We start from the raw sequence: 23,668 nt of genomic DNA on the forward strand, positions 1-23,668 counted from the left end.
TCCTCTGGGCGCCCGCGGAGCGAGGTGATCCCGCCGCGGGGGTGACCTTCTCAAGATGGCGGCCCCAGAGCCCGGCGCTCCTCCTCGCTCACAGCGCCCTTCCCGCCATGGCCGCCCGACCTCCCCAGCATGGCGCCGCGGTCCCGTCGCCCCTCCTCGCCCCGCCCACATCCGGTCCAGGCGGCGCAGGCGCAGGAGGCGCGGCGGCCGCCATTTTGTTTGGCGGCGGCTGGAGGCCGGACGGAGCCGCGGGGCCGCGTTTCCGGGTGCGGCGGGAGGAGGCCGCGGGCGGCGGGTGAGCGCGGGGGCACCGGGCCGGGGGCCGCGGGGCCTGTGGGGGCCGGGGCTGCGGCTGCGGCCTGCGGGTCCTCTGCATGGGGTACGGTGTGTCAGGGTGGGCGTGTGGGGTGCGGGAGGGCTGCGCGGGGCCTGCGAGGAGTCCGGGGCCGGCTGTGGGTTGCCCGGGAACAGCGGGTCGAGGGGGCTGGGGGCGCGCTGGGGCCTGTGTGGGGCCTGTTTTGGGGTGGGGGACGCGCTCTGGGCTCTTTCGGGGTGCAGAAGGGCGGGGGGTGGCAGTGAGCGCTTTGGGCTTGCAGTGGGACGAGGGTGGCCGTGGGTGCGCTGGGCTCTGCGTGGGGCACAGCGGGGTCTGTGGGGATGGGCGCAGCGGGACGCGGGGAGGTTGTGGGGAGTTTCCCAGGGGACAAAACTGGTGCAGCTGGGAACGACTGTGCTGGACGGGTGTTGGCAGAGGACACTGGCAGTGGTGGGGGGGCTCTGCGGGGATGCTGGGGAGCGCTTCTCCCCCCTTTTCTTCTCTCCGTGTCATGGAAGGTGCCCGTCACGTTCGTCCCTTCGCCTCCCTACAACGGTGCTCCCTGGGGAGAGCAGGGAGGGCTCCGGGTCTGCGTGTGGGCAGCTGCCAGGGGAGGTTTGGGTGACCGGTTGTGCCATTCTGGGGGGGACAGTGCTCCTAGGGTCAGGCCGGGCCCAGGATCCCCAAGACAGCATCGCAGTCTGGTCACTTCTCTGGGCCCAGCGCTGGCAAACTGCGGCCTGAGCAGCCTCTGCCTACGAAAACCCAAGCATGGGGCAGCATATGGCCGGGCAGCGAAGTGCTGCGAGTGCCACGGTGGAGGCTGAGCTCTCCCGTCTGCTCTGGGTAAACACGGCCGCAGCTGCGTGCTCCCGGTCCACCGGCCCTCCCCACCCACGTAGCCACATGGCATCGCCTGCGCTGCCAGACACTGCCCAGGCAGCGCCCGGGCCTTGAGGACCAAATTCCTGCTGCGGGTTTACGCTGCGGACCCCTCCAAAGCCCTGGCTGTAAGCAAATGAAATAAGTAGCTGATTGTATTCTGTGTGTCCTTTGGGACAGAGGGAGAGTGGCAGCGCCGTGGCACACGCAGCCGCAGCATTTCCCCCCACGAAGACTCAGCAGAATTGATGCGGCTCGTGCTTGCCCTTGAGTGCGTGGCTGGCCCCGGTGAGCGGCTCTCGCCCACCCCAGCTCTCCGCGGGCTTCCCCGTGGGCCTCGATGGGACACGGTTGGGTTCAGGCTGTGGGCCTGCATCCCTGTACAGGGATGAGCCCAGCGGGCCGGCTGTGCCTGTGAGCTGGTGTGCCTGGACACCGAGTTGTCCCTCCTCGGGGCTCTGCTCCCATCGAGGTGGTGCTTGTTTTGGTGTTTGCCCTGTTACGGAGAATCTGTGGCGAGTCCAGGCCTGGGGGAGCCAGGGTGGGTTTGGGGCACTGCAGGCCAGAGCCTCAGTGAGCCCAGCGCTGCGCAGCATCCTCTGAAACAACTCCTTGTCCAAGCACTGCTCAGAGACAGGTTTTTTGGGGGGTTTACCTCAAGTCCTCGTTGCTGTTAACCACAGCTCTGCTCCAGCTACCCCTCTGTGGCGAGCAGGGGGGGGCTCAGGCTGTGTCCCCCCGACTTGCTTGGACTTGGGCAGTGTTTCTGGGGCCTGTGGGGTGGGATGCAGAGGGAGGAGATGCCGGCTGCCTCCTGACCCTCAGCTGACGGGCAGACGTGGGGCCCTGAACGCCTCGTGACTGTCCTGCTCCGGGTTTCCCCGCCCTGTCATCCAGGAGAAATGTGGGCTGGGGGACCGGTGGGAAGGTGGCAGCGAGGAGCCGGTGCAGCAGCATCCTCGAGCCAGGTGGAGGCAGAGGTTTTGCATGAAAGTCATTTCCATGAACCGCAGCCTGTGTGCTGGGCTGAGCAGGAGCCCTTGGAAAGGTGCCGCCATCCCAAATCGGCCTCATTTTACCTTTGGCAGACTTGGCTGCGGATGGGTGTCCGCCCGGGTTGCTCTGGCCTGGCCTGATCTCTGGTGTGGATGTCGCTGCCCGGCTGATGGTTGCCAGAGAGGATCTAATCTGACCTGACGCCGTCTCTGCCGCCCAAGGAGTCGGCTGGGTTTGCAGATGAGGTGTGAATCCGCCCAGCTCTGTCTTGGACATGCTCTCTGGGGCAAAGCTACCTGGCGAGCGCGTCCTCTGCTTTTCACATTCCTGCCTGTCTTGGCTTATCGACTGTGTCACGTCCCCAAGGTGTTCCAGCACCGCTGCAGCCCCCCCAGGGGAAATGTCCCCTCTTCACACCTCGCGTGATGGTGGCGGCCACGCTCCCCGCTGGTGGGGCTGCCAGGCGGCGGCACGGCAGCTCTCGCGGCCGCGTTGCGTTGCTGGAATGCAAAAGCAGAGCCTGTTTTCCCATGGCTGCTCCGGGGCCGGGAGCACAGACCCCTCTTTGTGCCGTGGGGGGCGAGGGAGGACTTGGCTTCGTCCCGCTGTGAACAAACGGGAACTGTCGGCCGCGGCGTGCCAAGCTGGTGCCATCTGGAGCGTGTGTCGTGCCCGGCGCTGAGACGTGAGCGTGGCACGGAGGGGAGCGCGGCTGACCGGTGCCACCTTTACCACTGCTGCCTCTTTTTCCAGTGAATTGAGTCTGGTTGAGTTAGTTTGTGCCACTAAAAGTAGGTCTGTGGTTCCGCTCCGTGGCCGTCCGGCTGCTGCCACAGACATGTGAGGCTGCAAAGCTTCTGGCTGCTGCAGCCGCAGGGTATTAGACCCTGATGCGAGAGTCCCTGTGTAGGGCGCCCCTCTGCTGCTCTTGGATTTTCTGCTCTTGTTGAATGCGTTACCTTCAAGGTGAGGCATGCCGGCCCCCCTCTCCGCCAGCGTCAAGGTGACGGGGGGCATGTTCCAGGTCAGAGCTCGCTTCCCGCTTTGCTTCAAAGTGCTGTTGTCGAGGCGCTCTGGTCCTTGTCTGACCTACTTACTTACATCTGGCTGCTTGGAAGGAAGGCAGATTTGCTCTGCCAAAGAAGTAGCTTTCTGCTGGGAAGCAAAGGTGGGAGGAGGGAGCGGGGGGGAAAGTGCCCTCCTAACAGGGGGCTGAGCGTGTTGGGTTTCTCCTGCTGGCTTTGCCAGGGCAGCTCTGGAACGAGCGCAGCTCCCAGGGCTTGCTCCTCGCTCTGATGTTACAAGGTTGGTTCAAAAATTAAATGGTCTTTTCCAGAACTTTTTCATCACCGGCCTCAGCGGGGCTGTTGAAAACCTGCTGTGGGGGTGGGTCCCTTTGCAGCGCCGTGGAGCTGCGTGTCCTGGTGTGGTGCTGGGGCTCAGGTGTCTCTCTGCTTCCTTTGGCCCATCCCCATTCCCCTTCCTTCCTCTGGTCTCTCCCACATGCAATACCATAACCGTAGAAATTCCTGCTGCTCGGCAGGACCGGCTGCACCAGCCGGAGCTGTGGCAGCCCCGTGCTTCGGGGTGGAGGCAGCTCGGGAGGGATGCTCACGGGGAAAGGGGAGAAGCTGCCGGGCGGGTGCAGAGGTTTGCCGACAGCTCCGCTTTCCCCTTTCCAGCAGCAGCAGGTGAGGGGAGTTGCAAAGGCAGCCTGGCAGGGCTGGCTGGCAGCGTGGCCCCCGGGCAGTCTGGGTTGTGGGGAGACGTGGGACGCTGCGTGCTGGGATTCGGTGCTGCTGCTGCTGCGCTCGAGTGTCCTTGTCAGGTCTGACCTGCTGCTGCGGAGCTCCTGCAGCGACGCGCTGCGCCTGCTTGCGCCCAGGGCCCCTCTCTGCTTGCGCCGAAGCAGCAGGGCACCTTCCCTGCATGGTCAGTGCTGTTTCCTCCTGGAGGCGTGGGGCTCAAATCTTCCCTCACCTGGGCTGGAGTCTGGTTTGGGGGTGCTGGTGACTTTTCCAGGGAGCTGGGAGTGACGGGGTTGCATCTGCAAGGACCATCTGACCCCAGCTCTGAGTCTCTCCGTCTGTCACACCCCGTTACTAGATCATGTCTCAAAGCCAGCCCTCCTCTCCCTCTGCGCCTGCTTTAAATTTGCAGCATGTTCTTGGCACCTACCGACCTGAAAAGCAGCCGAGTGTGGATCCGACTGTGCGGAGAACTCGCTCTGACGGGACTTGGCTCGGTTTCCCCTCGGCGTTGGCACAGACGCTCCCTTCGTGCTCTTACACCTCCCGCAGCTGCGGCTGTCGCCGGGCCCTCGCCACCTTCGGCCTCGTGCCCCAGCAGGGGCTCTGCTCGCCGTCCTGTCGATCCTGCGGGATGGATCAGCCCCATTTGTGAGGCTTCTGTAGCTTTAGGGTTTTGCACAAACATCAAGTGTGTACGGGCGTCCCAAAATAACACTTCAGTGCTGGGTATTCTATGGTAGCTTGTAAATTTTCTCCTAACGACTCTGACTGCAAAGCTGGTTAGAGGAAAGATGCGTTTCTTTAGCCAATTAAATTTTTTTAGAAGCAGTAAGCGATGGTTTGCCAAGCGGCTGCTTCCTTTCTGCGAGGCCGCTGTGGCTTTGGGGTGGTTCGGGGTGACTTTATTCTGCGGCAGGGACTGCGCCCTTCCAGCAGGCACCTCCCGACAGCGCCCAGCGACTTGCCCTCTGCCTCAGTTACTTGCCCCGTGTATTCTGGATTGCGAATGGGCGCATCTCTGCTTGGCCTTTGCCTAGGAAAACCCTGAGAATACTTGGCCGGGTTTCGTGGAACAGCAGGAGACCTCGTGCTCCAGCTCAGCTCTGCTCGGCTCAGGGCTGCTTCCTGCAGCCCGGCTTGGAGCGGCTCTTGCAAAAGAGTCGGCACGGGAGGCTGGCGAGTGGGCAGAGCCCCAGTGCCTCTGGCCTGCAGGAGAGGGTGGCAAAAGGGACCAGAGCTGGGGGTCTCTGTCCTCAGCCTCCCTGAAAGCCCCGACAACAGAGGAAGAGAGAGGGAGCGTCGGGGAGGCCTGGCAGGAGGTGGGAGAGACCCCGGCAGGCAGGGGAGGCCGCCCCAGCCCGGGTGCTGCCTTGCAGAGCGAAGGGGCCGAGGCACCGCAGGCGGGGCGGGAGGGCGGCTGCTGCAGGGGCGCAGCGGGGTCTCCGAGTGTTTAAACACAGGCGGAGGCTGGTACAGGGGTTGAAGCCCTGTGTACTTTAAAGACACAGTTATTCTCCATCCAGGCTCCCGAGAGCAGCAGACCTCCAGGCAACACGTGTGTTTAGCTCGTGGGTTTTCACCGGGACTTTTTTTCCCACGGTTGTGACCAAACTCTCCGGGTGGGGACCGGGCATAGCGCTGACTTTGCTCCTGAAACACCGGCACAGCCCGTCTGGTGTCGTGGCACGGTGACCTCTCGCGGAGAGGCTGCCTATTGGGCTCCCGCGCCGGGGCAGGGCCGCTGCTCGTGGGGGGCAGAGGAGGAAGACCCAGAAATGTCAGACCTTCAGCGCTGGCCTGGCATCGCTCTGCCGAGAGGGGGGGTCAGCTTGTTGCCAACCACTTGGATATTGGGGTGAGTCTGGGAGAAAAGCTTGGCGCAGGGGTTTGGATGAAAAGCGTGGCCTTCAGCGGGGGCCAACTCCAATTAATGTGCTTTTTTTTTGTTTTTTTTTTTTTTTTTCTGGCAGAGTTTCACCTGGGCATTTTGCTGTCCCTGCCTCATGACTCAGACCTGCGTCGGCAGACGCTGCGGCAGCGGACGGCGTCGACTCAGGGTGGCAGGCTGGAGCTGGAGACTGGTTGCCTGCTCCCGTGTAAGGCCACTGGTGCTGTAAGCTCTGCGCCGGGGAGAGTCTGGTGCTGTTTTACAGATAACTTTGCGTGCTGTCGGTTTTGAGTGACGGTCGGAAGAGCCGCAGGTTCATTCCGTCCTCGTTGCTCTTCGCTGGTAGCGTGTCAGCTGCAGCCTGGCAGAGACCAAGGGCTGACGCCGCGCTGGGTTCGCTGTGCAGAGCCTTAGATGCGGATCCTCAGCCCCTGCCCCTAAATGAGCCTGGCGTGAGCGGGCCCCGCTGCTGCTGGGGGGCTTTAAAAGGCTCTCGGAGATGGCTGGAGCCCTTCTCTGCTCCCCGTCCCAGGCCACCAATATTTTCTTGCTCCCCTTGCACTTTGAGGAGCTCCCGGCTCTGTCGGCTCCAGCGCAGAGGCTTCGTTTGCTCTAAATATGCAGACAGTGTTGGAGCCCGCGGTGAAGGGGACTGGTGCATCGTTGGCAGCTGATAAAAAGGCGTTTTTATTTGAACGCTAACACCGCCGGGCTCTGGAGCCACTTTCCATTCAGCGGCGTATTGTTCTCTGCGAGGCGTGGGCCGTGCAGCACGTTATTCCCAGCCGTGGGTCGCCGTCGAAGCAGCCGGGAAGTCCCTGTGTCTCCCGCCGCTTCCTCCCGCTGGAACAATCGGAGATGTCCGTCGGAGGGAGCGGGGCTTCAGAGCGGTTTCTGCTCGGTCCCCTCGTGTGCCACCTCTCCCTCCCTGGTTTCCTTTCCCTTCTCGCCTGGCACATGGGATGGGGAGAGGCAGGGAAGTCTACAGGCCCTCCTGGGACGGGCTTTTCCTGCTCTTCGCTTTGCTGCAGCCTAATGTCAGGACACGATTCCTCGCTCCTGATTAAAGGTTTCCTCTGCCAAGTGATCCGAGCTGAGCGGGGTGGAAAGCTGCTAAAGGACGGCCCGACTCGGGGGTCCGGTGGTCGGGGATGGGGAAGCCGAGGCTCCACCGAGGGCTGTGGAATTCGGCCCGGAGGCGTTAGAAACTTTTGTGTTCAGGGTTTTGTTAAAAATGCATTGTCAGTGACCGTGGGTTGTTAATAATTCACTGTCTGAGTCCCGCGGGGCTGGAGTGTGTCTGTCTGTCTGCACGCAGAGATGCACCAGCTCTTTGAGACGCTCCAAATCGAGATGGCAGCTTGCTCTCTTAAAGCATGCTGATATGATTTTAAAAGCCTGAATGACCTTAAATCCTGCGATGGCTGTCTTTCAGGATAAATTATTTATGTCGCATCTTCAGTGCTGCCGAAGCCCTCGCTCCTCAGGAACGGGCAGAAATGTCAGGCTTTGGAGGACAGGCTCTGAATTTGGAAGGGCTGCGCTCAGGGTAACGAGGAACTGAGGGTTTGGATGGGAAGAAGTGGAAGATAAAGGCGCCCGGCGAGGCGGAGGCGGGAGGGAGGGAGGGTGTTTGAGAGGTCCAGCCTTGGAAGTCGTCCCCAAACCGGTGCAGCCGCATTCTGCAGCCGACATCAGAGGGCTGGAAATTCCTCTTGATCTGCAGTTCAAAGCCGCTGCCTCCCTGAGGATGAAGCGCTTCATCTCGGGTTTGCAAATGCAGGCTCGCCGTGGCAGCGAGCGTAGCTGTGAAATACAAATCCGCCGCAGCGCCCAAATCCCCCTGAAAAGCGAGGAAACGCGCTTACGGCGTCTGAAGGTCACTGCTGCCTGTCCTGCTAAAAAAGCAAAACCCCCCCTGAGGGATGAGCAGAATCCAGGGCTGCTTGCTGGAGAAGGCATTTCATTTCCCTTCACGGCAAAAAGGGACTTGAAAAACACCTGGAAAACGTGGCATGTAGTCTTGTCCAGGCCAGATCTGGCTAATTGAAGCTGTTTTACGGGAGACGGGAACTGCTGAATGTAACGTTCTTGGGTTTTAACAGTGTTTTGAACCCCGGGTTGGCAGGGGAGTGCTGACTGGAACTGCTGCAGGACTGTCCCGTGGTCGGTGCCGCTGTGGGGCGCGGGGTGCTGCCGTGATGGGGGGAGCAGCAGCTCTGGAAGCAGCTTTCTGCAGGGTCACCTGGATTTCAGTGCACTCTCTCTCTCCTCCAGAGCGATCGCTTTTCACACGTTGTCTTCCTCCCGGTTTTCTCACAGCTTTCTTGGGTTTTGCTTTTTATTTTTAAAAGGAAAGCTAATGTGCAAACCTGCCCCTCCTGGCTTAACCGAAGACGAGCTCTCCTCTGTGCTTTGATCTAGCGGGTGTCTCTCTCTCGCTGCCCCGATTCAGGTCTTTCAAACCACTTTCCCTGCAAGCGCAGCGAGCTGCCGCCGCGGCATATGGAGCTCTCAAAGGCTCAGATCTGCCTTGGTGAAGGGATCCCTGGTAACGAAGAACAAAGGAGAAGAAATGCAGAGAAGTCGGCTGTCGGAGCAGCATTGTTTCAAAGGGCATGGTTTCCGTAAGGCATACGCCAGACATTAAGGGGTGGTAAGCAGTGCTGGGAGAACCCCCCTCCCCCCCCTTTTTTTTTTTTTCCTGGAGGATTTAGCTTGTGTCTCCCTGATCTTTATCAGCTGCGTCTGTCGTGAACATTAAAGATCTAGGCTTTATTTTAAAGACAGACACAGATCACTCCAGTGTTCCCACCCAGAGGTCTCAGCTTTTCTCATGGTATGAAATAATCAGCAGCCGCCACGTGCTGAGTTCGGTGTCTCTTGATTTTGGTTTTTCAATGTGACCTTTGCTGTTAATCCACAACCTGAACGGGGCCGTGTGCTGAAACGAAATGACCTGTTTCTCGGGAATTCAGCTCCAGTTTATCCTCAAGCTGCTTTAGCTTAAACTCTTCTCTCCCCCCCTTCTCGCTCTTCTAGGTCAGAGCCTTTATCTGAGTGCGGGTTTCGGTGCAGCACTAGTTTTAAGGGCATGTTAGATATGGGGAGATAATGACTCATGGTTTTCTTTGTGGAAATACCCTTCCCCTCCCTGGCTGTGCTTACAGGAGGTACCATCGCTGTGGGATTGTCCCTAGCTGCTCCACCTGACGCAGGGCTCATGGGGGGAAGCGGGGCAAACAGGGGTCCTGAGCGGCCTGCTTCCCTTGCAGACGTGGCGCTGACTTGTTTTCTGACAAACCCCTGTCCGTCTGTCCGTGTACGGCGAGGCGGTGTGTCCCTGTCGTGGGAGTATCTGAAGGGAGACTCCTGCGACCCCGAGTGCTGTCGAGGTGCGGAGCGGGGTGGGACGCGTCACCCCGTGAGTAACCCCAGCGGGAGCGTAACGGGGAGGTGATGTGGGTGTTTCTGTTCTCCTGGGTCGGGAGCGGAGGTGACGGCCTGCAGCGCTGGCACCGCTCCTGTGCTGGCTCAGGCCTGTGACACATGAGACCGTCAGGAGTCTCATTACCTGGCACGTTTCTCAGCTCTATCTCTGCTAATTACCCCCAGCTGCTGGTGCTCAAACAAGGCCAGGGCTCTCCTGCCCATCCTCTCCCGCCGCGACGTCGTCACACTGTCCCCCCGACGTCCTGCTCTGCCCTGGCAGCTGCTCGCACCGTCCTGGCCCTGCGATCCCACTGCGGGGTGGGAAGGAGCACGGGGGAAAAACGCTCCTGTTGCAACACGTCCTGGCAGCGCCGGCAGGTCCCAGACGAGCACGTTATGAGCTGTCTCTGATCTTGCTTCGGTGGGAAAAGTACAGGCCGAATGGGCTTGCCGGGCGTTGTTCCCAGTCTGCGGAGCGTCCCGGCTTGGTGGGGCTGAAGGGGAATCAACAGACGTCGGCTCTGCTGTGCGAGGCCTCGAGCTCAGGCTGGAGCAAAGCAGCACCGCACGTGTCGGGAGGGTGCGTTTCCGAGAGGCGGGAGTGAGGTGATTTCCCTCGTGAGGTGGACAAGGACCTGCTGGGTCACGGTGGGTTGGAGCTCGCGCCGTTCCCAGTCCCACAGAGGTGTGGCCGGTGCCACCAGAGAACTTGAGATCTCAAGTGACTTAGAAAGCGCCAGAAGATAGAGGGAGGAACATCTTCCCAAGGAGAGTGTCTGTAGTTGAGGAGTTTCTCACTTGGTAGAAGAGCTGCTTTTAATTAAAAGGCAGTTTATTTATTTATTTTCCTGAACCGCAGAGAGCTGGTGGTTTGCTCGAGGGCAGGGGAGCCGCTGGCATCGCAGCGATGCTGCTGGTCCGTTTTTCCTGTTCTCACACCTCTGCCATGACAGGCAGTGGGAATGTCTGACACGTGAGGACAGACCTGGTCTCATCCTGGCCTCTGTTTACTGTGGCATCAGTAAATTGTAGTTTATTTAGTCGCGGGTGAGTCTCAGAAGGGGTCTGGATTTTTGTACCCGATATAAACCATTTCAAAGGTTGTGGGCACCTGGATTTCAGTGCCTGGGTCGTAAAGAAGCTTTCACTGTCGTGGTGGATGTGTCTGTGACCTCTCTGGTCGCGTGCCCTGGAGGTCAGGGATCGGAAGTTGGAAGCTTCAGGTGTGAAACTGTCCTGTTCTTACCTGGGGTTGGTATTGTGGTCCTCTTTAATGGTTAAGGAACAGGTTTTCCCGGGGGAAAGACATCTGCGGCCCAGAGAGGTGCATTTATCCCCTGCCTCTCGGTCTGCCCTGAGCACCCGAAACTCCCGGGGTGGTGAGCGAGGCCTCCAGTCATCACATTCCTATTCCCTGAGCCGGTGCTGCTGGGGCAGCCCTACCTTTGCGCTGCTGTCAGAGGCACGAGCTTGCCAGGGGCCTGTCCTGTGATACCCCGGTGATTCAGGCTCCTCTTCCTGTCCTCACTTCCTCCGTGCTCGGTCTCCGGTGCCGACCGGAGCTGCCGGGCTCTGCGGAGCCACACCGGTGAAGCGCTGTGCGGGCTGGGAGCCATTCCGGGTAAGCCGTGGTGTGGGAAAGGTTCATTTTGGGCTTGTGGTGAGGTGGATCGAAACGTAACCGGATCGGTGCTGGGAAGGCGTGTTTCGCTGCCTGCTTGGACAGCTTCGGGGGGGCTTTGGAGTTGTGGAAATAGAGTGGGGCGCAGACAGCCGTCGGTGTTGGGAGGTTATTGACGCGGGATCCGAGCGGTTGGGAAAATCTGCCTGGGCTGTTCGAGGATGGGAGCGTCTCTCCTTGTGCGAGCCACGGGGCAGCACTGCGCTGCTTCGTCTGCCTTCTGCCCGGTGATCCGTCTGGCAGATTTAACGGTGTCCGTGGCTGGAGGGGCCCGCTGGGGACGCGTGCCAGGGCTGGCCGCGGTGCCTGCTGACGGGCTGGAGGCTTTGGGCTCCTGTCGCACTTCCACGTGAGCAGCCTCCGGCTGCAGATAAAGGAGCTGGATTGATGGCGCAGGATTAGCTTGGCCGGGTTTTCTCTGCTGAGCCAAGCGGTCGTGTGAAAAACGTCCTGGGTTTCAGCTGCGGGCTCTGTGCTGGGCTGGGGGCCCTGGCCATTTGGGGTGGGGGATCACGCTGGCTCCCACCGCTGGGCCCCGCTACTCCGGGGTGTTGGGAGAACCAGGCGGCCCTTTTGAGCCATCTGGGAGTGGGCAAGACCTGCAGGAACTCCAGGCACAGGGCACTAGCACACACTACCCCAGGGCCATGTTTCTCCGTGGCTTTCCCCTCCAGTCCCTGACCTCTTCCTCCCTTCCCGCAGGCATGAGTGACCAGGCTTGCCCCCAGCGCTGAGCAGCCGGAGCTGCCGGGAGCCGGGCCAGGATGCCGATCCCTCCGCCCCCACCACCACCGCCTGGCCCCCCGCCGCCTCCCACTTTCAGTCAGGTAGGGGCTGGCTGGAGGGTGGGGAGGTGGCCTGTCTCCACGTGGTGCTACTTGCCAGGGGCTCCTGTGTTGTCTCTGGACCTCCTCAAGTCCAGCCTACGAGAGCTCCATGGGCTGTGCCTCAGTTTCCCTTGCAGCAGAGTCTGTATGTGGCTGAAAGGGCTGCACGTGGCTTTTCTTTGCGTTCGTGTGTTCTGCTCCACCGTGGCTCAGGGCGGGGGAGAGCAGGGGACCTTGCACCTGGCTGTAACTCAGCTGTGCCCTGGGTTTAGGTAGGACGGGGTCTGACCCTCGCCCTGTAGAACAGCAGCGTAACCTGGGGCAGCCCTGTCGCTCCGTCTGGAAGAGAGCTGGCTGCTGGCGGGGGCTGGGGGTGCCTCTGGGCTGAGCAGAGGAGAAGGGGGAAGGTGGAGTCGGGCTGTGGATCGGGGTTCCCATGAGCACAGGCGAGCTGCTGAGCCACTTCTTGTCTCCAGGCGAACACGGAGCCACCGAAACTGAGCCGAGAGGAGCAGCGGGGCCGGGGGGCCCTCCTGCAGGACATCTGTAAAGGGACCAAGCTAAAGAAGGTGACACAGATCAATGACCGGAGCGCACCAATCCTAGAGAGTGAGTACCCGCCTGGCCTGCCCCGGGAGGTGCTCAGCCCTGCGCTGGGTGCTGCTGTGCCCTTCAGGGTGGCTCCTGGGCTCTCACCCGTCTGCTTTCCGGCGGCTCCTCGTTGGAGGAGCTGATAATACCAGGCTTAACCTCTCCGCCTCTCTCCTTTCAGAGCCCAAGGGCAGCGGCGGCGGCAGCTACGGCTCTAGCTCGGCTGCGATCCAGCCGAAGGGTGGCCTCTTCCAAGGCGGGGTGCCCAAGCTCAGACCCGTGGGGGCGAAGGACAGCTCAGGTAATGGCCACCTGTTTTGTGGTTTGCGCGGGGCTTCCCTGGGGAGGTCCCCGAGCAGGAGGGGGTTGAGGCTCTTGCCCTGTTTACCTGGGGATTTCAGCTGGTTAGAGACCGGAACCCCAAATCCGTTACGCAGGCAAGCTGCGCTCTCTCCATGCCACAGCGTCCCACGGCCTGAAACCTCCTTGGAGGGCCCGGCAGTCGCGTGTGTTGCTGAACGTTTCTCTCTGCTATTTTCTGTGGCAACCTGCCTTCCAGCAAGCCCGAGAGCAAATAGCAGTGGTGAGAGAGGAGCCGTGTGTGGCTGAGCGCGGTGCCAGCTCCCTGCCTGTGCCAGACAGCGTTCCCTGCGGCCTGGCCCTCCCCGGCCGGGCGGGCAGGCTGCCCCGCGCTCGGCGCAGGCTCGGGGACGGAACCCCGCGGCGTCGCTCTCGCCGACTCCCGGCCTGCGCCGTGCCTGGCCGCTCACTCTGCTTTCCCTCCCCGCAGACAGCTCCGGTAAGCAAACCCTGCAAGTCCCCGGCTCCCGAGCAGCCGCCCCCAGGCCCCCGGTACCGACCAGCAACACCCGACCTCAAGACGATGCTGACAACAGCCGGGCCTCTCCCCCGGAGCTGCCGCGCACGCAGAGGCCGTCCCTGCCGGATCTCTCCCGGCCCAACGCCGCCGGCGGCACCGGCATGAAGCACAGCTCGTCCGCCCCGCCGCCGCCCCCGCCGGGACGCCGCGCTGCCGCCCCTCCTGCCCCCCCTCCGGCGCACGGCGCCAAGGTGTCATCCTACAACCGGGAGAAGCCCCTGCCACCCACCCCGGGACAGCGACTGCCCGTGAACAGGGACGGACCCCCCGCCCCGCCACCCATCAAGCCCCCTCCCTCCCCAGTCAGTATCCGAACGGGGTCGGGGGCTCAGGGCCAGTCTCTCGCCCCCCCGCCGCCTCCTTATCGGCAACCCCCTGGTGTCCCCAACGGCCCTTCCAGCCCCATCAACGAGTCCGCCCCGGAGCTGCCGCAGCGACACAACTCCTTGCACAGGAAGACGCCGGGCCCTTTGCGGGGTCTCGCGCCGCCGCCGCCCGCTTCAGCCTCCCCGTCTCTCCAGAGCAGTCGTCCCCCTCCGCCGGCCAGAGACCCCCCCAGCCGGGGAGCAGGTAAGAGCCAACCCGGCTCCTTTGCGCCTGGGAGCGGCCGTGGTGGGTCAGGCTGTGGCCACCCACCCGCCCTTTGGTGGCTGGTAGGAGATGCCGGGGGAAGAGTTGGCACCGGGGCGCGGCAAGGCTTCTGCACGTGGCGGTCGGTGTAGGGGTTGGACCAGGCGCAGGAGCTGGACTGTCACCTTCAAGATGTGTCCCTGGTCCTGTTCTCTGTTTATTTTGCTCCTTTCAAGCCTGATGTTGGCAGGGCAACTCCTGCCCGTGAGCTTGGGGTGTCCTCTGGGGGCGGGAGGTGAGAACATGGTGGAGGCAGAGCTGTGTACGCTGTGACTGCTCCCCTGACCTTCCTAAATGTCACCGGGGTGGTGACAAAAAGCTGTGACGGAGCAGCGAGAGGCCTGTCCCTCGTCCGTGCAGCCAGACACCCTCGCTCAGCCCCCCGGGAACTGTCCTACCCCTCTCTGGGCTGGTTTTGGCGCTGCGTGGTTCAAGGCGCTGCTGGTGATGAAGACTGTCGCCGCTGGTGCAGGGGTTTTGGCATCGGGCACCCTTCGAGGGGGCGGCTGAGTGAAAACCCCTCACCCTTCCTCCCCTGTGCGTGCGGAGCCGGGCGTGAGCGTGTCCCCGCTGCCGGGAGCAGCGATGGCTGCGCCCCGGTGCCCCCCCCGTGCACTCCTGGGCTCCATGTCCAGACCGCAGCTCCCGCCTGGTCCCCTGCCAAGCCGCTCTGTCCTTCCGGCCCTGCCAGAATCCCTCCTTTGAGTTATGGCTGGGGATCTGCTCTGTTAGTCTGTGTGTAATTAGCCTAATGAGGAGCGTGAACTGCCACTGTGCATCTGTGGGAGGCTGGGCAGGAGCGAGAGGTGGGTCGGAGGGGTCGTGGGTCCCGTCAGCACCTCGGTGGCCATGCGGACGTGGCTTCCCAGCCCTGGCAGGCAACCTCTTGCCTCCCTGCAGACCTGCTGCCCTCAAACGCTCGCGTGTTCGGGCTCGTAGCTGCTCCTCAGATCCCCTCTCGCGCCGAGGGTGACCTGGGTCTGGCCACGGTGCAGGGGCCAGAGCAGCCCCGCTGTGGGGGGATGGTGAGCTGTCGGGGAGCGGGCTGGCCGGTCCCCTCCGCTGCAGCTGACAGGAGGAACACAGATGTCAGGAGCGAGCAGGAAATCTCCGGGCGCGCGTGGAGCGTCCCTGGACCGGCCGTGCTGGCCGCTGGCGCGATCTGGCTCAGCAGCTGGCCTGGAAAGCTACCTCGGAGGCTGTCCTTGGCCCTGCTGCCGGAGGGAGGGTTTGCCCTGGGGATGCTGTGCCTTGGCAGGCTGCGGTGGGCCGTGCCGGTGCTGACCCAGCTCTCCTTGCAGCCCCGCCGCCCCCTCCGCCAATGCTGCGAAATGGGGGGCGTGACGCCCCCCCACCTCCGCCCCCCTACAGACTGCACGGCTCCGCCGAGCCCCCCAGCCGAGGGAAGCCGCCGCCGCCACCCACGAGGACGCCGGCTGGGCCACCGCCGCCACCTCCGCCAGTGCGAAACGGGCACCGGGACTCCATCGCCACCGTCAGAGCGTTCCTGGGTGAGTGGGACCCCCCGGGCGGGGACCGGAGCTGGGGGGAGCCCCGGTGCAGAGCTGAGCCCTTCGGCTTTATCCGCACTCGTCCGGAGCCGCCCTCCTTGACCTGCCTTTTTTTTTTTTCCCCTTCTCTGCAGATGACTTTGAATCCAAATACTCCTTTCATCCCGTCGAAGACTTCCCAGCCCCAGAAGAATATAAATACTTCCAGAGAATCTACCCCAGCAAAACAAACAGAGGTGAGGCAGGAGGCGGCGTCTCGCGGTCCCCGAGGGGCCCTGGCTCCCCTCCCGCGCTCTGGAGGCTGACAGGAGGTGACAGCAGTGCTTGTCCCCTGATCCCAATCCATGTCCTGTGCGGTTGTGTTGCCCCAGGGCCCCCACATGCTCCCTGGGGTGCTGGAGCCCTGAAGGCAGCCTGCTGCACTCACGGAGGGGGGGAGCCCCCGAGGATTTGGGCTGTGCAGATGTTCCCGTCCCACCCACCCGCTTTTTCGCCTGCTGAACCCGTGCAGAGAAACGCCGCAGGGTTTGTTCCCCCTGCGCTAAGGGCCCGTGGGCTGGAGCTGTTAAAAAAGGACCCTGGCAGCCGGCCCGCGGCTGAAGGTGGTTTTTTTGTCGGGGCTGGGGGGGTAAAGAGCCCCTGCGTGTCCCCTGGGGGGGGCCTGGCCGTGGCGGGCACTCGGACCCGGCGCTACCGGCACAGCGCAAAGTGCCTTTGCTGCGCGTCAGCCCTGCGGATCCCGGAGGAGACTCCGGGGAGAATGGGATGCTCGTTTATTTTTAGAGCGATGAATGTTTAATGTGGATTTGAAAAGCCCTGAGCTCGCCGTGCGTGCTGCAGCGGCTGCTTCGAGTCGCAAATCCCAGGCTCCAGATCTCCGCGGGGAGTACGGGGAAAAGGGGAGGGGGGGGGCCAGATGGCGCGGGGGTGTGGAGGAGGGAAAGCAGACGTGCCGGATCCGGCTCTGCGGAGCGCCGGGGCGCCGAGCCTCTGAACCGGGGCGCAGCCGGTCCGGTGCGTGCCAGCAGCGCGGGACACGCCGCGCCAGCCACCTCCGCCCGCATTGAGGCTTTCAGTGTTGTGGGGTTTTTTTTTTTTTATCTTCCAGCTACGCGTGGGGCCCCCCCTCTGCCCCCCATCCCCAGGTGAAAGCGGGCTGCCTGGGCGGACTGTTCCTGAGCGGAGAGACGCACCTTCGCCTTCCTCAGACGGACCCTCCCCGCCTCCCTGCCCCCCAGGATCCTGCATGAGAAACTCCCAGCGTCTTTGGTTTTCCCGGCCGCGCCAGGACGAGCGGCCGCCCCCAGCCCCGCTCTCTCCGCCAGCCCACCCTCATCTATGCATCTCCCCCGGGACTCGGTGACCTTCCCGGCCAGCCCGGATGGGTCCTTTCCTCCCCGCAGACCCCCCCGGGACCCCGCAGCCGGGCACCAGGACTTGGCCGGGGGAGGCAGAGGCCGAGCCCCGCGCAGCCGGTTCTGGGGACCGGAGGGGGCTCAGCACCCCGAGTCCTCGGGGCAGAGCGAGGGCCTCGAGAGGAGCCGGGGTGGGGCAGGAGACGGACGCGCTGCGTGGTCACCGCTGGCAGAGCCGGGCCAGGCCGCCAGCGCCTCGTTACGCCGGCGCAGCTGATTGCTTTTTTTGCACAGGAGCCCGCGGAGGAGCTGGGGGGGCAGCGGGGGGGGTGACCGGGACCATCCGGGGAGCCCCCGACAGCGCTGGGCAGGGGCTGGGGACTGGAGGCGGGGGGGGTCGTGTCCCCGATACCACCCACCGCGGCTTTTCGCACCGCTGGGTAATGGGGCGAGGAGGCGCCCGGCGGCGGCAGCCCGGCTCTTAACGCTGAATTACCAAACTAGAGCATTTTCACAGGAAAACACTAATTGTCCGTGGAGGAAGCCGGGGGTGCCGTTACGGTGGTGGTGGTGGTGGGGGGATTGTTTGTTCTGTTTCTTCCGTGGCAGGGGGGGACCTGCAGCCCCGGCCCCCGCGTGGGGGGGGTTCGGCTGACGTTTTGCCTTACACACGCCCCGTCCGACTGTCGGCACCGGGCTGGTTTCTCTGTATTTACGCGCAGTGCGGGGGGGGGCTGGACATTAACTGTAGTTACTGATCTCTTTTGTACGGTGTAAAACGCTTGTCCCTAGGAGGAAGGTGGGCTCGCTGCGGGTGTACTAAACCCTCCCTCTAACTGTTCTGGGGGTTGTTTTGGGTTATTTTTGGGGTTGGTTTTTTTTCGTTTGTTGGGTTTTTGGTTTTTTTTTTTTTTTTTTTTTTTTTTTCTACCGACGTTGGAAACTTTTCCCTGTTTAGCTGGAGCGAGGCAGCGCGAAGGCTGAGGGACACTTGGGGGGAGTGGGGGGGTGTTTCTCTGGAGGATGAACCCCCGCCCCCAGCGCTGCCATTTGGTTTAAATAAAGGTTAAAAAAAAAAAAAATAAAAAGGTTCTCCCCGAGCACTGGCTGCCCCTCCCGGGGGAGTGAGGGGCTGTTTTAAGAGGGAACAGAATCAAAGCCGAGAAGCTTGAAATCGCATTTAAATAAAAGTAATAAAGATAGACAACGCCTCAGAGGTGCTGTTGGGAGGGGGGTGGCTGGGGAGGGGGGGAAGTGGGGGGGTTCCCAGGCTCCAGGGGTGCTCTGTGCCTCCCCAGGGACTCTTTTTTTTGGGCGGGGTCAGGGAGCGATGGCTGCAGGGGCTGGGGGTCAGGGAGCTCTGACTGCAGTGAGGGTGGTACTGGGAGAACTGGGGTGGGGGGTGGTACTGGAAGCAGTGGAGGCAGGATTTGGGGGGATGGGGGCACTGGGAGCAGTGGGAAGGCGGGATGGGGGCACTGGGAGCAGTGGGAAGGCGGGATGGGGGCACTGGGAACGCTGGGAAGGCGGGATGGGGACACTGGGAACACTGGGAAGGCGGGATGGAGGCACTGGGAACACTGGGAAGGCGGGATAGGGGCACTGGGAGCGCAGTGGCAGACTACAACTCCCATCATGCCCCGCGCTCCTCCCGGCAGGCCCCGCGCGCCCCCGCCCATTGGCTGCTGGGCAGCGTCTCCCGCCCCCGTGGCCGCGGCTCTTGGCGCGGGACCTTGCGATTGGCGGCGGCGTCGGGAGGCGCAGCCAATGGGGCAGAGGGGGCGGGGCCGACTCGGGCTGGTGGCGGGAAGTGGAGGAGCTGGGGCTGAGTTGGCGCGAGAAGGTCGGTGGCGGCGGCGCGGGGGGGGGGGTTTGGGGTGGGATGGGGGGACATGGCGGGGCAGGGGGGGACATGGGGGGACATGGAGGGACATGGGGGACATGGCGGGGCAGGGCTGTGCTGTGCTGTGCTGTGCTGGGGGGACTGTGGGGAGCGGGGACGCGGGGAAGGGCTGAGGGGGGCGGTTGTGGGGGGCGCAGGGGCGGCCGGGAGCCGTGGGGCTGGGGGGTGTCTCTCCCCCCGCCTCACCGGTGCCCCCCCTCCACCCGCAGCCCCCCGCCATGGCCAGCACTAGCCCGCAGCACCAGCCCACCATCGATTTTCCCCGGAGGAGGAGCGCCCGCCGCCTCGCCGCGCCCCCCACCTCCCCGGCCAAGAGCGGCCCCGACCCCCTCACCCGGCGGCTTTCCCCCCCTGGCCGGCCGGCCGCGGCCACACGCTCAGCCCGGACCAAAGCGCTTCCCTTGAGCCCCCGCAAGCGCCTGGGTGAGTCCTGTCCCCCCCCTCGCTGCCCCCTCCCCGGGACCCCCTGAGAAAGGTGAGGCGCGGGGGGCAGCTGCCCTTTGCTGGGGCAGCAGATGGGCCCGGCTCCATCCCGTCCCTTGTGCAGCTGCGTTTGTGGCTTCCCCCGGTTTCGGGAGGAAAAGCTGCTCCCGCGGGGCCTGCGGGGGGGGGCTGAAGCGTGAAGCCTCCCCCTGGGGAGAGCGACGTCGTGTTACGAACGGCCTCTTGCTCACGCACGAGTGCCAGGATCGGGCCCGCTCCGCTAACCCATCCCCTCCGCAGGCGACGACAACCTCTGCAACGTCCCCCAGGCCCTGCCCTGCTCCCCAACCAAGCGCAGCAAAGAGAACCAGGGGCGCCGCCTGCTCTTCGGGGACCCCCCGGCCTCCCCCGAGAAGCCCGGCAGTCCCGGGCCGTCCCCACGGTGTGGGGGGCAGGAAACCCCCCAGAGCTCGGGGCCTGCCCGCCCCCGGCTCTTTAGGCAGGAAGGTGAGTGCGGTTGGGGAGGGGGACGGGGTTCTGGGGGTGCCATGACCCCCCTCCCCTCACACCCTGAGCCCTCTCCCTCCTCGGCGCAGGCACCTGCTACCAGGAGGCGAAGCGGGTGCTGCACGCGGCCGTGCCCGACCGCCTCCACGCCAGGGAGAGGGAGACGGGCGTCATGCGGCAATTCCTGCGGGAGCACGTCTGCGGGCGCCGGCCCGGCAGCCTCTACGTGTCCGGAGCCCCCGGGACGGGGAAAACGGCCTCTCTGAGCCGCGTCCTGCTCGACTGCAAGGTGTGCCACGGCTGGGGGTCCCGCTTTGGGGGGATTGGTGGGGAAAAATGGGGGGATTGGCAGGAGGAGCACGAGCCGAGCGTGGCACAGCAGGGGGACAGCGGCCTAACGCTCCTGACCCCGGCAGGACGAGCTCGCCAGGAGCAAAACCATCGTCCTGAACTGCATGTCGCTGAGCAGCCCGCAGAGCGTCTTCCCCGCCGTGGCACAGGAGCTGGGCCTGCCCGCGGCCGCCGGCCGGGACGGCGTGCGGAGGCTGGAGAAGCATCTGACGGCCCAGGGGCCCATGGTGTGAGTTCCCAGCCCTGGGGGGGGGTGGTGTGGGGTCCCCCCTGGACACCCCGAGTGTGGCCAGGCCGGGGAGGCGGCCCCGGCAGCGAAGCGCCGTGCTCGGGCTGCTGTGAACAGGCCACGGGGACGGTGGGCAGAGCTGGGACTGACCCAGGCTCCCGCCCGCACTCCCAGTCTGCTGGTGCTGGACGAACTGGACCAGCTGGAGAGCAAAGGCCAGGACGTGCTCTACACCCTCTTCGAGTGGCCCCGGCTGCCCTGCTCCAGGCTCGTCCTCGTGGGTGAGTGCGCGGCAGCGTGGTGCTGCCGGCCCTGGGGACCCTCCCTGCTTTGGGGGCGCTGCTGGGGGTTTGTTTTTGCCCACCTGCTCCCTCTTGGGGGGCACAATCCTCATCTTCTTCATTTTGCTGTGCCCGTAGGGTTGGCCAACGCGCTGGACCTGATGGACCGTAGCCTGGCCCGGCTCGGTGCCCGCCCGGCCAGTAGCCCCCAGCTCCTGCACTTCCCGCCCTACACCAGGGAGCAGCTCAGCACCATCCTGCGGGAGCGGCTGGCGCAGGTGGGGACACGGGGGGACACGCGGGGAGGGGACACACAATGCACGGGGCGACTGACGGCGCGCGGTGCCTCAGCAGGTGGCCGGTGACCCCGTCCTGGACGCCGCCGCGCTCCAGTTCTGCGCCCGCAAGGTCTCGGCGGTCTCCGGTGACGCTCGCAAGGCCCTGGATGTCTGCAGGTCAGCGCCTGCCCCCAGACCCGCTGGGGGTGGTCTCTGGGTTTGGGACTCTGCCCCAAAACCCAGCGTGGCCCCCGTGAGCCCCGCACGGTGTCGGGGGTGCCCGTGCTGGCGCAGCCACTCTGCCCGGCGCTCAGGGCCGTCTCTCCCCAGGCGCGCCGTGGAGGTGGTGGAGCTGGAGGTGCGAAACCAGACCCTGCTCAAGCCCCTGCCCGGCGGTGAGTCGCAACCCGAGCCAAAACCCTGCGGGGGGGGCATGTAGGCACCTCCAGACCAGCCCTAATGTGGGGTCCGGGGTCCCTTTCTGGGGCACCTGCCCTGCGTGGCCACCCGCCCCCCCTTTCTCATCCCCCCCGAGGTTCCCTGCAGCACTGTCTGTCCCACAGGTGACTCCCCGGTGTCCCCTGTCCCCAAGCGCGTGGGGCTGCTGCACGTCTCCCGCGTGATCTCGGAGGTGTTTGGGGACCGGCTGGCGGCGGGAGCCGTGGGGGGCCGGGACACCTTCCCGCTGCAGCAGAAGGTGCTGCTCTGCTCCCTGCTGCTGCTCGCCAGGCACCTGCGCACCCGGGAGGTGACGCTGGGCAAGGTGAGTGGCGGCAGGGGACACACACACTCTTCAGAGCTGGATTTGGGGAGTGGGTGGGGGTCCCCGGGGTCTCCCTCGCGCGCGGTGTCGCAGTGTAACCCGCGCTCTGCCTTCCCCAGCTCCACGACGCCTACAGCCAGGTCTGCCGGCAGCAGCATCTCCCCGCCGTCGACCAGGCTGAGTGTTTGTCCCTCGTCACCCTCCTGGAGTCCCGCGGTGTCCTCGAGCTGAAGAGGGCCAAGGAGGCCCGGCTGGCCAAGGTACGGCAGCGGGCAGCGGGGCGGGGGTCCGGCAGCGGGGCAGGATCCGTCCCCACGGCGCTGAGCCGCTCTCCTCTCTCCCCCCAGGTCTCCCTGAAGATGGAGGAGGCGGCGGTGGAGCACGCGCTGCAGGACACGGCGCTGGTGGGCAGCATCCTGGCCCAGGGGCTGCGCTAGGGCCCCCCCACCCCACCCCACTCCAGCAGCCCCCTCCCTGTGGCCCCTCGGCGCAGGCGGACGCGGCCCCGGGTGGGATTTTGGTGCGCGCGTGGTTGGGCCAGGCCGGGAGCAGGGAAATGGCTCCTGGAGGCCTCAGCCCTTGTTTGTGGAGTCCCACCCTGGGGCCCTCGGTCTTGGCTAGTTTTATTATTATTATTATTATTATTAACATTATTATTATTATTATTATTTTTGCATGGCTGGAGCTGAGGTGGGACGCTGGCACCGCCCCAGCCCCTTTGCAGCAGCGGCTGCGGACGGTGGGTGCTCCTGGCCCCGGCACGTATGAGCTGGGGCTGGGGGCTGGGGGCTGGGGGCTGTTCCCTGCGTTTGCTCCCGGCTGTTTCGGGGCCGTCATGGCCCCCCCCCCCCGTCCTCAGTCACGGGAAGGATGGTCCCAGTGCTGGTGGAGGGGTGGCACAGCGCCCTCGGCTCCTGGCTGTGCCTGGCTGGAGGGTGGGGGGACGGGGGGCCCCCCTCTATCTTCTGGCATAAATAAAGTCGTTTTGGTTCAGCACTGGCTCCTGCCTCTGCCCCCCCCCCCCCCGCCCCAGGTCTGTGGGGCCTGTCCCTGAGTGTCCCCCCCAGCCCTTCTGGGCTGTAGCCCCCCCAGCTCCTGGCCCTGGCTCCTCTGCTTGTGTTAAATAATAGACGCTTTGACCTAATTTTGCAGCTTCCCTGGCTGGGGGGGTGTGGGGGCCCCAGGCAGGCGGGGGAGTGGGAAGGGGCTGGGGCTCTGTTGGTGCCCGTGTCCGGCCATCCCACCCCGGCCCCCGGGACTGCCCGTCAGCCGCTCCCGCCCGAGGAGGGGGTGCGGGGACAGGATGGGGGGCCTGGGTCCCCAGCCCGCCTCAGTTTCCCAGCCCCCATGGCGTGTCCCTGCTGTGCCCCAGCGCTGGTGCCCTGCGGGGTCCCCGTGGGGTGCAGGACGTGGGGACATCGGCTACGTCCTTACCTGGGCACCCCATGCACAAAGCGGAGCTGGATGCCACCCTGTCCTGGTGCAGCCCCCCCCTTCCCACCCCCCATTTTGCTGCGCCAGGGGACACTTTGGGGACAGGGGAGGCCCCAGCCGCTGGGTCCTTTCCCAGCCACTGTTCACCATGGGGAGCGGTGGGGAAACTGAGGCACGGGCACTAGGGCTGGGGGTGGCTGGTGGCCCAGGGCCAGGGGTGGCCGGCAGCCCCATCCGGGCCCCGAGCGCGGCTCAGCCGCTCGCTGCCGTGGGCTATTTATAGCCAGCGCTGCCATGTGTCGGACGTGTGCGGCGGCACGGGAGGGGCGGCGGGATCAGGCCAGGCTGCGCCCGTTCTGCTCCGCGACCCTCCTGCCCCCTCCCCATGCTGGGGGGCTGAGGGGGACCCTGTCCCTGCCCCCTCACCACGCCACGGGGCTGAGCGGGGGACCGTGGCCCTGCCACCCGTCACCAGGCCGTGGGGCTGGGCGGGTACCGGCATCCCTGTGCTGTGGGGCAGAGCACGGGGCTGCACGGGGCTGCCCGGGGGGGGGGGGGGGCCCTTGCTCCCCACGGCGGCCGCATCCTGCCCCGTGGCCGTGACGCGGAGCCATGGCACACGGTGACGGCGGCTGGAAGGAAGCGGCTGGCAGCGTGTGTGACCGCAGTGACGCGGCGGTGACGCAGGTGGGCACCGCGGTGCCCCTGCTCCCTCACACCACCCCCCCCCCCCCCCAACTACCCTGGTCCCCCCTGTGA

At 64.5% G+C, this 23,668-nt stretch overlaps 2 protein-coding genes across 6 annotated transcripts; both read left to right on the top strand.

Annotated features, from left to right (window-relative positions):
• Nucleotides 1–202: 202 nt before the first annotated feature.
• Nucleotides 203–17,941, top strand: WIPF2 (WAS/WASL interacting protein family member 2). Of its 5 annotated transcripts, XM_074814070.1 has the most exons (10): nucleotides 231–295; nucleotides 2,287–2,439; nucleotides 5,916–6,041; nucleotides 11,649–11,773; nucleotides 12,250–12,382; nucleotides 12,546–12,665; nucleotides 13,155–13,814; nucleotides 15,176–15,385; nucleotides 15,520–15,621; nucleotides 16,494–17,941. In XM_074814070.1, the coding sequence occupies exons 4-10, from the start codon at nucleotides 11,711–11,713 to the stop codon at nucleotides 16,532–16,534; spliced, it is 1,329 nt and encodes a 442-aa protein (XP_074670171.1). In that variant the 5' UTR covers nucleotides 231–295; nucleotides 2,287–2,439; nucleotides 5,916–6,041; nucleotides 11,649–11,710; the 3' UTR covers nucleotides 16,535–17,941. The 5 variants fall into 5 exon arrangements, with proteins under 5 accessions (XP_074670172.1, XP_074670170.1, XP_074670169.1 ...); XM_074814069.1 differs by lacking the exon at nucleotides 2,287–2,439 and having other exon boundaries at nucleotides 213–295; nucleotides 5,916–6,058; XM_074814068.1 differs by lacking the exon at nucleotides 2,287–2,439 and having other exon boundaries at nucleotides 213–295.
• A 920-nt stretch (nucleotides 17,942–18,861) lies between these two features.
• Nucleotides 18,862–22,468, top strand: CDC6 (cell division cycle 6). Its single transcript, XM_074814073.1, has 11 exons — nucleotides 18,862–19,066; nucleotides 19,367–19,573; nucleotides 19,663–19,862; nucleotides 19,990–20,153; nucleotides 20,328–20,434; nucleotides 20,573–20,712; nucleotides 20,789–20,889; nucleotides 21,043–21,107; nucleotides 21,276–21,475; nucleotides 21,595–21,735; nucleotides 21,823–22,468. Exons 1-11 carry the CDS (start codon nucleotides 18,862–18,864, stop codon nucleotides 21,910–21,912), a joined length of 1,620 nt encoding a protein of 539 aa, XP_074670174.1. The 3' UTR covers nucleotides 21,913–22,468.
• Nucleotides 22,469–23,668: the final 1,200 nt, after the last annotated feature.

This window comes from Strix aluco, unplaced genomic scaffold (genome assembly GCF_031877795.1).
Source record: "Strix aluco isolate bStrAlu1 unplaced genomic scaffold, bStrAlu1.hap1 HAP1_SCAFFOLD_135, whole genome shotgun sequence".
NCBI classification, from domain to species: domain Eukaryota; kingdom Metazoa; phylum Chordata; class Aves; order Strigiformes; family Strigidae; genus Strix; species Strix aluco.